The 17,345-nt window shown below is 44.9% G+C and overlaps 1 protein-coding gene across 1 annotated transcript in view; it reads left to right on the top strand.

The window, feature by feature from the left end:
• Positions 1-14,948: 14,948 nt before the first annotated feature.
• Positions 14,949-17,345, top strand: part of LOC311133430 (voltage-dependent calcium channel subunit alpha-2/delta-2-like) — a gene marked incomplete at its 5' end in the record, with an annotated part of 89,692 nt that continues 87,295 nt past the window's right edge. The window contains 2 exons of the mRNA XM_084166922.1: positions 14,949-15,063; positions 15,333-16,915. Coding sequence (XP_084023048.1) covers positions 14,949-15,063; positions 15,333-16,915 — 1,698 coding nt within the window. The remainder of the gene's footprint in view (positions 15,064-15,332; positions 16,916-17,345) is intronic.

Here is a 17,345-nt window from a genome sequence, read left to right as displayed (position 1 = left end):
TTTCTCTCTCTTGCTCTCTCTCTCTATTCCACTTTATCTCGCTCTCTCTCTGTCTCTCTTTCGCAAAAACCTACAGTGTCGAATAAAAATGTAGTGGTTGAAGTGTTTCCATTAACCATTTAAGCAAATGGCGCATTAATAAATTGGCAACAACCTGTATGCCCTCCTACCTATCTGTTTCATGTCTCCTTGCCATGGTGAAACTTGCACTCCTGTAGATCTGTAATAATTGGATGGGGAAACTTGCCAGCCAACCAGAAATGCAAGTCGAAGCAATTGAGACCTTCTTGAAAGTCAGGACAATCCTTGTCATGCAAAGAAACATAATATTTATAGTAACAAAAATAATATTTTGCAAGCAGTAGGCATTTACAGTTAAATGTGAAGTAGAGCTTTATAGTTACGTGATCATTTGCCCTGTGTACTTTCAAAATCATTCGGCAATCATCATTCGAAAAACACAATTTCCATCATCATTTGGTTCGACAAAAGAAAAATCCACCCCTGTTGAATGGATAAAATGTTGTCGATCTTTAGAAAATGTATCCTATATCTGCCATTTCCATTACACGCCGCAATGTTTTCGACATTGCTTTTGTCAAATAAACCTGGCTCAATGGAAACCTGCTTTTCTCTCTCTCTCTCTCTCTCTCTCTCTCTCTCTCTCTCTCTCTCTCTCTCTCTCTCTCTCTCTCTCTCTCTCTCTCTCTCTCTCTCTCTCTCTCTCTCTCTCTCTCTCTCTCTCTCTCTCTCTCTCTCTCTCTCTCTCTCTCTCTCTCTCTCTCTCTCTCTCTCTCTCTCTCTCTCTCTCTCTCTCTCTCTCTCTCTCTCTCTCTCTCTCTCTCTCTCTCTCTCTCCAATAGTACAATATGACGTCCACCTAGCCTGGAGGAGGAAATTATTGTGCACCAAAAAACTTTCCAGTAGCTAGGTTTCCATCCAATTGGCGACAGATTTTCATGCGTATATTCTAAAATCTGCATAAAAACAGATTTTCCCACCAGAGATGTGTTTCCATCAAATTGACTTGTTGCAGATAAAAGGCTGTGCTTGATGACGTAGTGCACATACAAATATATTTTGTGGTTAAATTCCCATGTACTAAATAAAAAAGACATGTTAAATGGATTTCCATCGCATTTTCAACTCTACTGATGGTTTTCTCACAAAGAATGTTGCGTTATATAGCGACTGTGCCCACTCTGGCACGTGCACTCTATCCAACAGGGTGCAGATTGTGGCTGTTGGCTAGAGCGCACATATAGCCTATATGACAGTTGTGTATAGTATTTAAGTAAAAATACTTTAAAGTACTACTTGAGTAGTTTTTTGGGATATCTGTACTATTTATACTTTTACTTTTACTTCACTCCAAATTTACTTTGATATGGTGGCTATTATATCAATATTTCCGCATAAAAGCATTTCCATAATTCATTTTACCGACACAAAAAGATCCCACCTTGTCTAGCGTATTTTGTTTTGTCGACATTTGGAAAGTTTACCGACACATTTCCTGTTTCCATCGGACCTGTCATACATTTATTTTATCTGACATGTACTTTACTCTCATAAAAAGGCTGGGTGGAAACCTGGTTAGTGGTACTGATCCAATGATAAAGGCAATGAATATGCGCACTCACCGGGGTTATGCACTCACGGGGATATGGCAGATGCTCTTAGCTGGTGCCAATAAGATACAGGGGCTGGGTCATTCCTACTCTGCATTGCCGTTGGAAGTAGGGTGCTGAGATTGCTGCAGCACCCCCTGATAAATTAAAATCCACAGAATTATTGAACTAGGCCATATAGCTCCTGTGTGAGCGGAGAACATTTTTAGTCTGTATGTCCCACTCTTAAACTTCCACCCTGTTAGGCTAAATTATAGTGAAAATTTACAAAATGTCATAATGTTAACATATGTTGAATAGAGAAGGTAAAATCCTTTTCATATGTTGACCATTAAGCTAGCTCAATTTAAGCCCAACATTTCCATCATGTTAAGTTCCACCCTTTTAGGATTGCACCTAAGAGGTTGGAAAATGCACCCACATTTTCTTGGTCCTTTTTCTGATAGAATACTAAAAACGTTATGAGATCCAAAAAGCACCACATATTAAGAATGACTCGGCTACTGTTCGCTCAATTGGGAGTTGAGAATTTTGATTACTAGAGACAGATTAGAGTATTTTCTTTGTCTAATCTTTTCAGCAATAGCCATTTGCTTTCTAAACAGTTTTTCCTACGATTGTATTTTGAAATATTGCAATAGGCATAAGCCTATTTAACTGCTTTTCACTATCCACTGCAACTCAACAATCAGCTATTTGGCATGCTATTTGTGGCACGCGCTGACCAAACAGCACATTTTTTAAAGAAGCTAATTATACTCTGTGGCCAAATCATGTTCTCTGGAGTAGTATTTAGAATGATTGTATTTATTTCTGTATAGGCACAAGTATTTATATAGCTAATTTTGGCTAATTTAATTACATTTACTTTAGTGGAAGCTTATCTTCCCCTCGCCTATGCCAACATCAATGTAAAAGTAACCGGAGCATAAAACAGGCTTACAAGCAAGGCTTACAAGGCCGAGTTCAAATGACAACATCAAATTCAAAGCAATCTGCCTTAACGGCTGACCGGCAAAGCAAACACCTGTATGGCACTGTCTTTGCTCTCTGAGAGAAAGCGTGCAGGCTGGCAGCATCTAGTTCCGATATTTTAATCGGGATTGGAATGATTTTAGTCAACTTTTTTGGAGCCTACACTCCCATAGGGAAACCCTTTTTGATGCTGGGTAGAACCCTTTGCAGAGGGTTTTATCTAGAACCATCTATGTAGGGTTCTTCAAAGAACCCCCTGTATATGGTTCTACCTATAACCCTCTATGAAGGGTTCTGCCAAGAACCCTCTATGATAGGTTCTAGCAATATCCATTTTATCTTTGGAGGGTTCTTCCTAGAACCCTCTATGAACTGTTCCACCAGTCTTATTAGCCTTTAAAATTGTATTATTTATGACAATACATTAAATATATCATAAGGCCTTTCTTTGAGGGCCTAGTTATACCCCAGCACAGTGGTGTTAGGAATATCCTGGTTTACAGGCCACATCAGGCCTGCAAGTCACATTATGCTGGCTTGCAAAGTGATGTGTAATTCCTATTGGAATCCAGACAGAGTTAGCATAGCCAACAAGTGGAATTGTTAATCACCTGCAACCTGCATTCAGAAGAACTGCCAGGGTAAGGGAGCTTGAATACTGAGACTACCTCAATCATCTAAACTGGTACAACCATCTCAGTAACGGTTGCAATAAATCCAATGACTAACAGATTGGATTAGTTTAGAAAACTATGTTATTTATCTTTGTGTAGCATATAATGTATCAACCAATCAATGTGCATGCAAAAACACATACACTATATATACAAAAGTATGTAGACACCCCTTCAAATTAGTGGTTTCGGCTATTTCAGCCACACTGTTGCTGACAGGTGTATAAAATCGAGCACACAGCCATGCAATCTCCATAGACAAACATTGGCAGTAGAATGGCCCATACTGAAGAGCTCAGTGACTTTCAACGTAGCACCATCATAGGATGGAATAGGATGGCAATCTGCCAGTTTTACAGACTAATCTGGGTTTGGCGGATGCCAGGAGAACACTATCTGCCCCAATGCATAATGCCAACTGTAAAGTTTGGTGGAGGAGGAATAATGGTCTGGGGCTGTTTTTCATAGTTCAGGCTAGGCCCCTTATTTCCAGTGAAGGGAAATCTTAACTCTACAGCATACAATTACATTCTAGACGATTCTGTGCATCCAACCTCGTGGCAACAGGTTGTGGAAGGTTCTTTCCTGTTTCAGCATGACAATGCCCCCGTGCACAAAGTGAGGTCCATACAGAAATAGTTTGTCGAGATCGGTGTGGAAGAACATGATTGGCCTACACAGAGCCCTGACCTCAACGCCATCGAACACCTTTGGGATTCATTGGAATGCCGACTGTGAGCCAGGCCTAATCGGCAAACATCAGTGCTCGAACTCACCAATGCTCTTGTGGCTGAATGGAAGCAAGTCCCCGCAGCAATGTTCCAACATCTAGTGGAAAGCCTTCCTAGAAGAGTGGCGGCTGTTATAGCAGCAAAGGGGGGACCAACTCTATATTAATACCCATGATTTTGGAATGAGATGTTTGACAAGCAGGTGTCCACATACTTTTGGTAATGTATTGTAAAACAAACAATTCTGGAAATCTCCCAGCAATAGAGCATGTTAGGAAATATTGTATATGGTTGTAGGTAGAACCCTTCTTGCTTACCAAATAATCTTTCTTGCCTTCCAAAGAATCATCGAAGAACCCTTTCTTCCAAAAACAGTTCTTAGGATGTTAAAGGTTCTAGGTAGAACCCTTTGCCTTACAAAGAACCTTGTCTTCCAAAAAGGGTTTTTCTGATCAAAACGGTTCTTGGTAGAACTCTATCCCTCCGCAAAGAACCCTTTTGGAATCCTTTTTTCTAAGAGGGTACTTTTAAATGTTTTGGTCTTGAGCTAGGGTATGGAGCCTGCCATACTCAACTGACGCCCCTGTATGGACATATATTGTTAAATATAGCATTCACACTGGTTATAGCCTACAGGCTTGGTTTGTAATTATGAAATGGAAAACAAGCAATTGTTACTGGAAAATAAGTTCTAAATACACCAGCATCATCTCATCTCTGGTTCCATGATGGGCATATGGACATGTAGCCTACAGGGGTTTTTACACACGTCCAAAACGGGAGCTGGCTAAAATAATGTAGGCCTACACAATACATACATAAAAAGGGGATGTCCCCTCACTGTTTTGCTGCTCCCAAACTTGACCATTTAATAAAGCTTTGGTGATTAAGATTGATTTATTAAGCAGTCTTATGAGCCAAACCCTTTATTGATAGGCTTGGCTACTTGGTGAATGCATTGGGCAGGGGAGGCTATATGCTTAATTTTTTATCAAATGAAACCAAATGGAAAAAAACATATGTTTTTTCTGTGTATTAATATAAGGGTTAGCGGAACAAAAAGCACATCTCCTCTCTCGCACACAAAATCCATGCCATTACCAACCGCATTACCGCTAAAACCTGCTTTTCGTTGGTCTTAAATCTCCCAATATGCACTGCATGGAATTGTCACTTTTGCGCTTGTTTTCAAGGACACACCTCAAATATTGCAACCCCTCCCACCTCAGGGCAAGCGAGCTGATATTAGACAGGATATTGCTGAACCTGGCGCATGGGGTGGAAAATGCCATAGCGCCAGTTTTTAAATGCTGAAATTGCAAACTAACGTGTGTTTGGCACTTGCACCGCCATAGCGGCAGCCGAAAATAGAGCCCTTAGTCTCCCCGATGAAATTACATGTCAGTCACTTATTTACAATTGTTGATGTTAAGTCCCCTATATGGAGGACTTTGAGTGGTTCTGGACCAGTTACGACTGACATTTTGGTGTACAAAGTGCCCTGTGAATATCGTAGGGTCCAGTGCCAGAAAGTGCCAGAAAGTGCCAGAAAGTGCCAGAAAGCCCCATCTGTCTGCTCTCCGCTACCACTCTCTCAGCGGAGCTGACTTGATGTGTTAGGTTTCAGACCCCACATTTGCACAGGAAATGAAGTGTCACATTTTCTGGCCTATCCAGTAAAATAATCAATTTGCTCTTCCTATGAGCAATGGAGCCCAGCCTGGGAGATAGCATATGAAAAGGGTCAGTCCAGCGAATCCAACAGCGATGGTTGCATCTCCATGTGATATTCTCAGACGGATTTAGAGCTTTCAACATGAAGAAATACTAAGTAATTGTATAGAATTAAAACAAGACCACTTTCTCTTGGTCACAGATGGACAAAGTGACTTTGTGCGTAAAGCTGAAGTTGTAAAGAGTCTGCACACTTTTAAATGGTGTCTCTGCGCCGCTCAGTGGATGTTTAGGAGAAAATTCTCTGTCGTCAATATGAAATGGTGCCAATATTGTACTGTCACTAAGTATGATCATATTTGTTTTACAGTTATAAGAAAGGTGAAATCTTACAGCAAGTCATTTATAATTTGATTGTTACTATATTTAGATAGAATTTCAGTCATTTCAAGGATATTCAACAATCATATAAGATTTTTCACATTTTCATATATTTTCATAATATCTGTACTATGTACCGGTACTTGAGTTTGTGTTCTCAAAAGTGAGTAGACCTCGGCAATTTATAACAATTGTTACCAGAAAGGTGAGTTCCAGACCTTTCTAAAACTATGCAACCTTACCAGTTATTGTTTATAGCCATCTCATGAAAAAATAATAAATTTTGGGTATGTCTATTTAGGTGTGCTGTGTGTACCACTCAATATAAAATGTCCTACTAGCTTCTGCCAGGAGGGTTTACGAAGCGCATAACATTGCCGGAATGTTTGTCTGTTATAACTGTCTCTTAGTTCCACAAGGTTTTGGACATGTCAGATAGAAGTGAGGTAGAGCCGTTTATAGACAGAGGGAGAGACGAAGAGAGACAAGGAGTGATTGGAGCGGAGGCAGGAAGATAAGAACAACAGAGAGGCTGTATATACCTTCCTAACAGGTCGGCTTTACATAAGCAGTTCCTTTCTGTAGACCTATCACATTGGCTTTTTGTTCTGGCAGGTCCTCCCTGAAAAGCCAGCAGAGTATATGTGTGTCCGTGCATGCCTGTGTGTGTGTGTTTGTGTGCCTGTGTGTGTGTGTGTGTGTGTGTGCGCGCTAATGAATAGCAGAAAATGTACATGTACGCGGGGGATTAGGAGAAAGTGACTGGTAGCAAGATAAATAATAATAATATTAAACAGTATGGCAGCAGCATAAGTTGTGGTTGTGTGTATGTGTGTGTGTGTGTGTGTGTTTGTGTGTGTGTGTGTGTGTGTGTGTGTGTGTGTGTGTGTGTGTGTGTGTGTATGTGTGTGTGTGTTTGTGTGTGTGTGTGTGTGTGTGTATGTGTGTGTGTGTGTGTGTTTGTGTGTGTGTGTGTGTGTGTGTGTGTGTGTGTGTGTGTGTGTGTGTGTGTGTGTGTGTGTGTGTGTGTGTGTGTGTGTGTGTGTGTGTGTGTGTGTGTGTGTGTGTGTGTGAGGGGGTTAGTGTAGGCGTGATAGGCGGATATCCATGTAAACAGGGCTGAAAGTGACTGGTTGCAGGAATGATTAAACACTGATAGTAATATGCTAGTGGTAATAATACATGTGAACAGGAGTAACAGTGACCAGTAGCAGGTTAAAATATATAGATACTAATGGTAATGGCTATCAATAATCAATGAACAGCAGTGTAGTGGTAATAATACATCTAATCAATAATAGATGGTGCTGAGGATTATTTCCCTCCGCTCATACAGGAGTAATAAAGGCCTAGTTAATTATTCTAATATAATATAATCTTTTTTTTCTCCTTTGATTTATCAGGGGGTGCTGCAGCACACTCAGCGCCCCTATTTCCTGCAGCTATGGAGAGGACCATGTTAAGTCCTCAATGATGTGAACACCGAGGAACTTGAAGCTCTTGACCCTTGCCACTGCGGACCTGTGTGTGTGTGTGTGTGTGTGTGTATGTGTGTGTGTGTTTGTGTGTAATTACAATGTCATTAACAGGTGTCCGGAAGAGATATGGATATGACTGTAATCTGTCCACACATGATGGAAGGCTTGTCTGAGATTTAAATGTCAAACAATCACAACTTGTCTAGTGAGAGCACACAGCATGCCCACCAAGAGGTGGCATATACACTCTGACACATGTCCACTAAGCCCTCCCCCCTGACAGTAGCCTATAGGTATACTGTATTCCACATACGTGCTATTACCTATTAATCTACAGTATCTACATAGAACCCGGCATGATTTTTATTTACTCACATACAGTTGAAGTTGGAAGTTTACATGCACTTAGGTTGGAGTCATTAAAACTCGTTTTTTCAACCACTCCACAAATTTCTTGTTAACGAACTATAGTTTTGGCAAGTCGGTTAGGACATCTACTTTGTGCATGACACAAGTAATTTTTCCAACAATTATTTACAGACAGATTATTTCACTTATAATTCACTGTATCACAATTCCAGTGGGTCAGAAGTTTACATACACTAAGTTCACTGTGCCTTTAAAAAGCTTGGAAAATTCCAGAATATTATGTCATGGCTTTAGAAGCTTCTGATAGGCTAATTGACATCATTTGAGTCAATTGGAGGTGTACCTGTGGATGTATTTCAAGGCCTACCTTCAAACTCAGTGCCTCTTTGCTTGACATCATGGGAAAATCAAAAGAAATCAAAAGACATCAGAAAAAAATGGTAGACCTCCACAAGTCTGGTTCATCCTTGGGAGCAATTTCCAAACGGCTGAAGGTACCACGTTCATCTGTACAAACAATAGTACGGAAGTATAAACACCATGGGACCACGCAGCCATCATACCGCTCAGGAAGGAGAGGCGTTCTGTCTCCTAGAGATGAACGTACTTTGGTGTGAATAGTGCAAATAAATCCCAGAACAAAAGCAAAGCATTGTGAAGATGCTGGAGGAAACAGGTACAAAAGTATCTATATCCACAGTAAAAACGAGTGCTATATCGACATAACCTGAAAGACCGCTCAGCAAGGAAGAAGTCACTGCTCCAAAACCACCATAAAAAAGCCAGACTACAGTTTGCAACTGCACATGGGGACAAAGATTGTACTTTTTGAAGAAATGTCCTCTGGTCTGATGAAACAAAAATATAACTGTTTGGCCATAATGACCATCGTTATGTTTGGAGGAAAAAGGGGGTGGCTTGCAAGACAAAGAACATCATCCCCAACCGTGAAGCATGGGGGTGGCAGCATCATGCTGTGGGGGTGCTTTGCTGCAGGAGGGACTGGTGCACTTCACAAAATAGATGGCATCAGTCAGGAAGTTAAAGCTTGGTCACAAATGGGTCTTCCAAATGGACAATGACCCCAAGCATACTTCCAAAGTTGTGGCAAAATGGCTTAAGGACAACAAAGTCAAGGTATTGGAGTGGCCATCACAAAGCCCTGACCTCAATCCTATAGAAAATGTGTGGGCAGAACTGAAAAAGCGGGGAGGCCTACAAACCTCACTCAGTTACACCAACTCTGTCAGGAGGAATGGGCCAAAATTCACCCAACTTATTGTGGGAAGCTTGTGGAAGGCTACCTGAAACGGTTGACTCAAGTTAAACAATTTAAAGGCAATGCTACCAAATACTAATTGAGTGTAAACTTATGACCCACTGGGAATGTGATGAAAGAAATAAAAGCTGAAATATATCATTCTCTCTACTATTATTCTGACATTTCACATTCTAAAAATAAAGTGGTGATCCTAACTGACCTAAGACATTTTTACTAGGATTAAATGTCAGGAATTGTGAAAACTGAGTTTAAATGTATTTGGCTAAGATGTACAGTGGGGAGAACAAGTATTTGATACACTGCCGATTTTGCAGGTTTCCCTACTTACAAAACATGTAGAGGTCTGTAATTTTTATCATAGGTACACCTCAACCGTGAGAGACGGAATCTAAAACAAAAATCCAGAAAATCACATTGTATAATTTTTAAGTAATTAATTTGCATTTTATTGCATGACATAAGTATTTGATACATCAGAAAAGCAGAACTTAATATTTGGTACAGAAACCTTTGTTTGCAATTACAGAGATCAGACGTTTCCTGTAGGTCTTGACCAGGTTTGCACACACTGCAGCAGGGATTTTGGCCCACTCCTCCATACAGACCTTCTCCAGATCCTTCAGGTTTTGGGGCTGTCGCTGGGCAATACGGACTTTCAGCTCCCTCCAAAGATGTTCTATTAGGTTCAGGTCTGGAGACTGGCTAGGCCACTCCAGGACCTTGATATGCTTCTTACGGAGCCACTCCTTAGTTGCCCTGGCTGTGTGTTTCGGGTCGTTGTCATGCTGGAAGACCCAGTCACGACCCATCTTCAATTCTCTTAATGAGGGAAGGAGGTTGTTGGCCAAGATCTCGTGATACATGGCCCCATCCATCCTCCCCTCAATACGGTGCAGTCGTCCTGTCCCCTTTGCAGAAAATGTGATTTTCTGGATTTTTGTTTTAGATTCCGTCTCTCACAGTTGAAGTGTACCTATGATAAAAATTACAGACCTCTACATGCTTTGTAAGTAGGAAAACCTGCAAAATTGGCAGCGTATCAAATACTTGTTCTCTCCACTGTATGTAAACTTCCGACTTCAACTGTATGCTCTATGGTTTGTTATAAAGCCCTGTCTGTGTGTTCTGTTGTTTGTACTTATCATAGGGATAGAAATGAAAATATCCCCCAAATGAGACTTTGAGAAACAATCTCATATATAGAACTAGATATATAATTCATTAATAGTCATTCATTACAGGTATTGATAGTGGATAAGAGAAATGATTGAGATCCATTTAGGGGGACATGCTCAGGCAGCAACAGAAACAGGCAGACAGGCAGACAGACAGACAGACAGACAGCGTTGGACATGGTGAGGAAAGTCACATTGTAATCTAGAGCAAAGGGGACCGTTTCTATAGCAACAGTGGGCATCTAACCTGCCACTGCACTGCATTCGCTCAAATTTGAAATTGGGAGAGAAGGCTGGTATTGAGGGGAGGGAGATGGGGAAAGATGAAGATAAGACATGGAGGGCGGAGAGAAGGAGGAGAGATTAGGGAGAGGGTGGCGAAATAAGACGATTGAGATAAGGGTGAGGAGAGGGGAGAACTGGAGAGGGGAGGGGAGGGGCTGGGGATGATCACATGTGCGTGCGTGCGTGCGTCTGTGTGTGTATTTATGCTGTGAGAGGCTAATTGCTGGCAGTGTGCTTTATTAGATGTGTGTTTAACCCAGGCCCTGGGCCCTCAGAGACTGGGGACCAGCCACACCAGATGGCCATCCAGCCTAGGGGGATCTGACGGGCCACAGTGGCCTAGGACACCACTCGATGTGTGGGTGTATGCGTGTCTGTGTGTGTGGGTAATGTACATTTTGGTGTATGAAGCGCTCATGAGTCTCTCATTGTGCGATAATATGACTAATATGACATGAACCCCATTACACAGAGGAATAGTCTAGCACTGTGGAATAATCACCAAAATATACAACACATGAAGTCATTGGAACATGTACAACGAACAGTGGCATGTCCACGCAAGAGCACAGAGGACCTCCCATGCACATTACAATACAAGCACTCTACATGTAGGGAACCTGTATCAACACGGATCAATCCCACCGCCATCACTAGAGAAATAACAACACTGCTGCCTGCCTGCCTCCCTGCCTGCTAGGCACACTATTTTTAGCCCCGACTGCACCTCCTACCCACACCATGCACTCTGCACTCCCTGTGCACCACAACCCCCCCCCCCCCCCCCCAGCTCGCTTACGCTCATATTTGCCTTCCGTACCCACCCCGCATCCTTATGTACTCTCTATTAATCTCTTCCTGTTTACGTCCCTCAACTACCCTAGCTCCACCCCCTTCCCTCATCCTCTCTCCTTGTTCCCCTACCCACCCAGGTCATGTATGGCTGCTGTGAAGAGAGAGGAGGCAGGGTCAGTGTGTTCTAGTACTGGAGGATAACAGGCCTAACTCTGTCTGAAGGGAGAGGACTCGATTACCCTGCTCCCTTCCTCCCCTGCTCCCCTGTCCGGAGGCCTCTGTGGCTCCCAAGGACATGAGCTGTGTCCAGGCAAGGACTGCCTCATGTTTGGTGTCAATAGGAGTTTGGGTCAGGCTGCGTTTGTCTGTGTGGGTTGTTAGGGGCTGAGCTGAGCCGGGCTTAGCTGGGCTGATGACTGACTCCCTGATTAGTGCTGGAGGTCAGCCCGGACCCTGTTCATGGTCACATGGGGTCTGGAGTGTATCAGAGAGAGAGAGAGAGAGAGAGAGAGAGAGAGAGAGACAGAGAGAGAGAGAGAGAGAGAGAGAGAGAGAGAGAGAGAGAGAGAGAGAGAGAGAGAGAGAGAGAGAGAGAGAGAGAGAGAGAGAGAGAGAGAGAGAGAGAGAGAGAGAGAGAGAGAGAGAGAAATTGCAATAGAGAGAGAGAGAGAAATTGCAATAGAGAGAGAGAGAGAAATTGCAATAGAGAGAGAGATATAAAGTGCAATAGAGAGAGAGAGAGAGTAATAGAGAAAGAGAGAGAGAGAGAGAGGAATATATATAAAGAGAAAGTGGAATAGAGAAAGAGAGAGATAGAGATAGAGAGAGGAATAGAGAGAGAGAGAGAGAGAGAGAAAGTGGAATAGAGAAATAGAGAGAGAGAGATAAAGTGGAATAGAGAGAGAGAGAGAGAGAGAGAGAGAGAGAGAGAGAGAGTGACTGCAGGAGAAAGAGAAGGAGAGAGAGAGCAGTGGGCGGTTGTGGGCATGTGTGTGTGTGTGGAGGGCTCTCTCAGCCTCTCCTCTCCTCTACTGTCAGAGCATGACCAGAGCTCCTCCACAGGGGGAGAGCCAGTCCCTCCCGTGCCCTTGAGAGCGCGTCCTCACCCAGGCTCCCTCCGAATGGTAATGAGGCGGGCCCCACAGACGGAAGCCGCACCGCGCTGCACACAGCCCTGGCATGCCCGCCCATGTACCTCCCTCCACAGGAGATAAGGGTGGAGGGGCGAGGAGGGTCAAGCGCTAGGCTAGGGGGGGCTGAGGGTGCGTACAGGGAGTATGCTGCCATGAACTTGGCTTCTGTCCTGTTCTCTCTCTCTTTTCTTTCTCCTCTGAGATGAGAGAGCTGCTATTTACCATGAACTCAACAGACAATAAGCTGTGGATGAATGCGCTAGGGAACTATCCTAGCTCATTCCACTCATATCCCAATATAGCACTCTGTACTTATCCTAAATCCAGATACCAACCACTGCACCATAGTAAAGCATGCCATACATACAGCACTGTATTTCCTATTACATCACACTACTAGATAGCATCCCCTACTGCATTAGAACACAGCATGTCTCAGAATCTACAACACACTGTTCCATTCCACAGCCCCATCTTTCATCACACTACCTCCCCAGTGTTCTGTGATGCTGATTATATTCTCATGCTGCCTAGTGTGTCTGAATATAACCTTGACATCTCCATACAGCTACACCAGCAGAAGAGCCTAGCGGATATAGTCACTGCTATATCTTCTCTCATCACCTGTCTTTTCACCTTTCTTTTCCGCGCAGGAGAGCGACATGGAGTACTATGATTCGAAAGCGGAATCAGACTATGTGAGTACAGTACAGTGGTGTGTGTCCTCCCAGTCCCGCCTGTCCTGCTCCCCTGTACGTTTTGTTGTCCCCCTGGTCACAGGCCCCTGGGCTGTCTGTGTGTGTTAGTACACTGGTGACACTCCTGTGGCTGTGAGTGTGTGTGACAGGGCTGGGGCCAGCACCATGCATGTGACCAAACTCAGACTAAATGTCCTCCCAAGAGATTCAGTCAAACCCTGGAGTATGCCTACCTAACCCCAAACCCTGAAGTACCTACCTACCTAATCCTAAACCCTGAAATACCTACCTATCTAACCCCTGAAAAACCTACCTACCTAACCCCAAACCCTGAAGTACCTACCTACCTAACCCCAAACCCTGAAGTACCTACCTACCTAATCCTAAACCCTGAAGTACCTACCTACCTAACCCCAAACCCTGAAGTACCTACCTACCTAACCCCAAACCCTGAAGTTGCTACCTACCTAACCCCAAACCCTGAAGTACCTACCTACCTAATCGTAAACCCTGAAGTACCTACCTACCTAATCCCAAACCCTGGAGTACCTACCTACCTAATCCCAAACCCTGAAGTACCTACCTACCTAACCCCAAACCCTGAAGTACCTACCTACCTAACCCCAAACCCTGGAATACCTACCTACCTAATCCCAAACCCTGGAGTACCTACCTACCTAATCCCAAACCCTGGAGTACCTACCTACCTAATCCCAATCCCTGGAGTACCTACCTACCTAATCCCAAACCCTGGAGTACCTACCTACCTAATCCCAATCCCTGGAGTACCTACCTACCTAATCCCAAACCCTGAAGTACCTACCTACCTGTCCCCAACTATGCCTAACCCCACCTGTCAAACCTTGAAGTACCCTCAGCCCAACTGTCGAGTACCTAGTACCTAACCTCAACTTTCGAACCCTGGTATACGTACCTAACCCCAATTGTCAAACCCTGGTGAATTTACCTAACTAAGTAAAACTGAAGTACCTAACCCTTACTGTACTGAGTATTTTAACCCCAAATGTCTACTATGCGTGTGACAGCGACTGCAGCTCCTACTTTCCTCCCAAGAGATTCTGTCAAATCTAATCTTGGAGTATGCACAACTATGGACCTCAACAGCACTCTCAATGTGTTTTACCTCGACCAATGCCACAATGCAGGGCCAAGGAACACCCAACCACAAGTCAATATAGGTTACAGTACCATACATAAGTAGCTATACAGTAACTATCATAGAAAGAAAGATTTCATGTTAGTACTACTGTACCAAGCCACCTGACTGATTAGCTATCAGAACCAAATGAAAGAATTCCCTAGATCGCCAAAGCACAAAGGGAATGAATGAATAAGGAGGGAGAGATGGAGGAGAGAGAGAGAGAGAGAGAGAGAGAGGGAGAGAGGGAGAGAGGGAGAGAGAGAGAGAGAGAGAGAGAGAGAGAGAGAGAGAGAGAGAGAGAGAGAGAGAGAGAGTAGAGAGAGTAGAGAGAGTAGAGAGAGATGGAGACAGAGAGAAATGTGGGGACAGACAGACAGAGGAGCTAGCTATGCTATAAATCACGGCATGATTTTCTCGGTGTGCAAGGCGACCCTCCTGTGATTAATGACACAGCGCTTTAGGGCCTGTGAGCACGTCTAATTGGAGGACATCGGTCATCATTAACATGGTTGCTGCTGAGGCCGAGCCCCTGACACACCCCATGACCCTCGCCACCTCCAGCCTACCCCAGCACACTGCTAGAGGTCATCCTGAGGTCAATCCCCCCCACGCCAGCATGGGTAGTTCAAAAGAGATACTACTGTCCCCTTTGGTTCTTTGAAAAAAGACACCTCCATTATGTCCAGAGACCTCTTCTAACTTTCCATGGTGGTTGAGTTGAGGTTATGAAGAGGTAAGGGAGGGACCTTTTGGAGGAGTGTTTACTTTCTTCTCAACCACCCCTCTATCCCTTGCCCTCACCCACTGCTTCCTCCCTCTTTTCCCTCCTCTCACCCACCCCTCCCCTTTTCCCCTGCTATTCCTCCACCTCTATCTCCTCCCTCTACAGTATCACCACCCACTCTCCTATCACTGATCCACAGTGTCTACTCCCTCCAACTGACCCCTACTCCTGTTCCGTGCTCTACTCCTGTACCCACCCTCTACTCCTGTACCAGTGCTCTACTCCTGTACATGTGCTCTACTCCTGTTCCGTGCTCTACTCCTGTACCCACCCTCTACTCCTGTACCAGTGCTCTGCTCCTGTACCTGTGCTCTACTCCTGTACCCGCCCTCTACTCCTGTACCAGTGCTCTACTCCTGTACCTGTGCTCTACTCCTGTACCCGTGCTCTACTCCTGTACCCATGCTCTACTCCTGTACCTGTGCTCTACTCCTGTTCCAGTGCTCTACTCCTGTACCTGTGCTCTACTCCTGTACCCATGCTCTACTCCTGTACCCGCCCTCTACTCCTGTACCTGTGCTCTACTCCTGTTCCAGTGCTCTACTCCTGTACCTGTGCTCTACTCCTGTACCTGTGCTCTACTCCTGTACCCATGCTCTACTCCTGTACCCGCCCTCTACTCCTGTACCTGTGCTCTACTCCTGTTCCAGTGCTCTACTCCTGTACCCGCCCTCTACTCCTGTACCTGTGCTCTACTCCTGTTCCAGTGCTCTACTCCTGTACCCGCCCTCTACTCCTGTACCAGTGCTCTACTCCTGTTCCAGTGCTCTACTCCTGTACCCGTGCTCTACTCCTGTACCCGTGCTCTACTCCTGTACCCGCCCTCTACTCCTGTACCAGTGCTCTACTCCTGTTCCTGTGCTCTACTGCTGTACCTGTGCTCTACTCCTGTATCCGTGCTCTACTCCTGTACCCGTGCTCTACTCCTGTACCTGTGCTCTACTCCTGTACCTGTGCTCTACTCCTGTACCTGTGCTCTTCTCCTGTACCAGTGCTCTACTCCTGTACCTGTGCTCTACTCCTGTTCCAGTGCTCTACTCCTGTACCCGTGCTCTACTCCTGTACCCGTGCTCTACTCCTGTACCCGTGCTCTACTCCTGTACCCGTGCTCTACTCCTGTACCCGCGCTCTACTCCTGTACCCGTGCTCTACTCCTGTACCCGTGCTCTACTCCTGTACCTGTGCTCTACTCCTGTACCCGTGCTCTACTCCTGTTCCCGCGCTCTACTGCTGTACCTGTGCTCTACTCCTGTACCCATGCTCTACTCCTGTACCCGTGCTCTACTGCTGTACCCGTGCTCTACTCCTGTACCCGTGCTCTACTCCTGTACCCGTGCTCTACTCCTGTACCCGTGTTCTACTCCTGTACCCGTGCTCTACTCCTGTACCCACCCTCTACTCCTGTACCAGTGCTCTACTCCTGTACCTGTGCTCTACTCCTGTACCCGTGCTCTACTCCTGTACCCGTGCTCTACTCCTGTACCCGTGCTCTACTCCTGTTCCCGTGCTCTACTGCTGTACCCGTGCTCTACTCCTGTACCCGTGCTCTACTCCTGTTCCCGTGCTCTACTGCTGTACCCGTGCTCTACTCCTGTTCCCGTGCTCTACTGCTGTACCCGTGCTCTACTCCTGTGACCGTGCTCTACTCCTGTTCCCGTGCTCTACTGCTGTACCTGTGCTCTACTCCTGTACCCACCCTCTACCTTCACCTCCTCTGCCCTGTCTGCTCCATCCCTCCTCTCCCCTTGTCTGCCCATCCGATCCCCCCTTTCTCTCCCTACTACTAACAGGGGTTGTAATGAGCTCCCTTCACCCCTCCAGTATAAACACTCCATCATTACAATGTCTAATTAGCTTGTTGGGCCAGATGCTCTGGACTCCATATCTCTCACAACTTTAAATGAATGGCCTTTGCGGCACCCGAATCGCACAGTGCCCTTGTGTAGGTATAGGCACTGTCCATAGTTGAGTTCCTGCCCAAAAGGGGACTCTGTCTGGGTCCTCCATCTCTGATTGTCTGTGTCCAGGCATAGAAACAGCACATAGCGGCCATTCTCATTGATGGTAATATTCCACAGTAGTATGTGTAGAGGCACTGGAGGGGATTACTTAGTACTG

The sequence above is a fragment of the Coregonus lavaretus genome, assembly GCF_964263955.1.
Source record: "Coregonus lavaretus genome assembly, chromosome: 8".
Lineage (NCBI taxonomy): Eukaryota > Metazoa > Chordata > Actinopteri > Salmoniformes > Salmonidae > Coregonus > Coregonus lavaretus.
The sequence above is the reverse complement of the archived record's forward strand: the minus strand, read 5'-3'. Positions and strand labels throughout refer to the sequence as shown.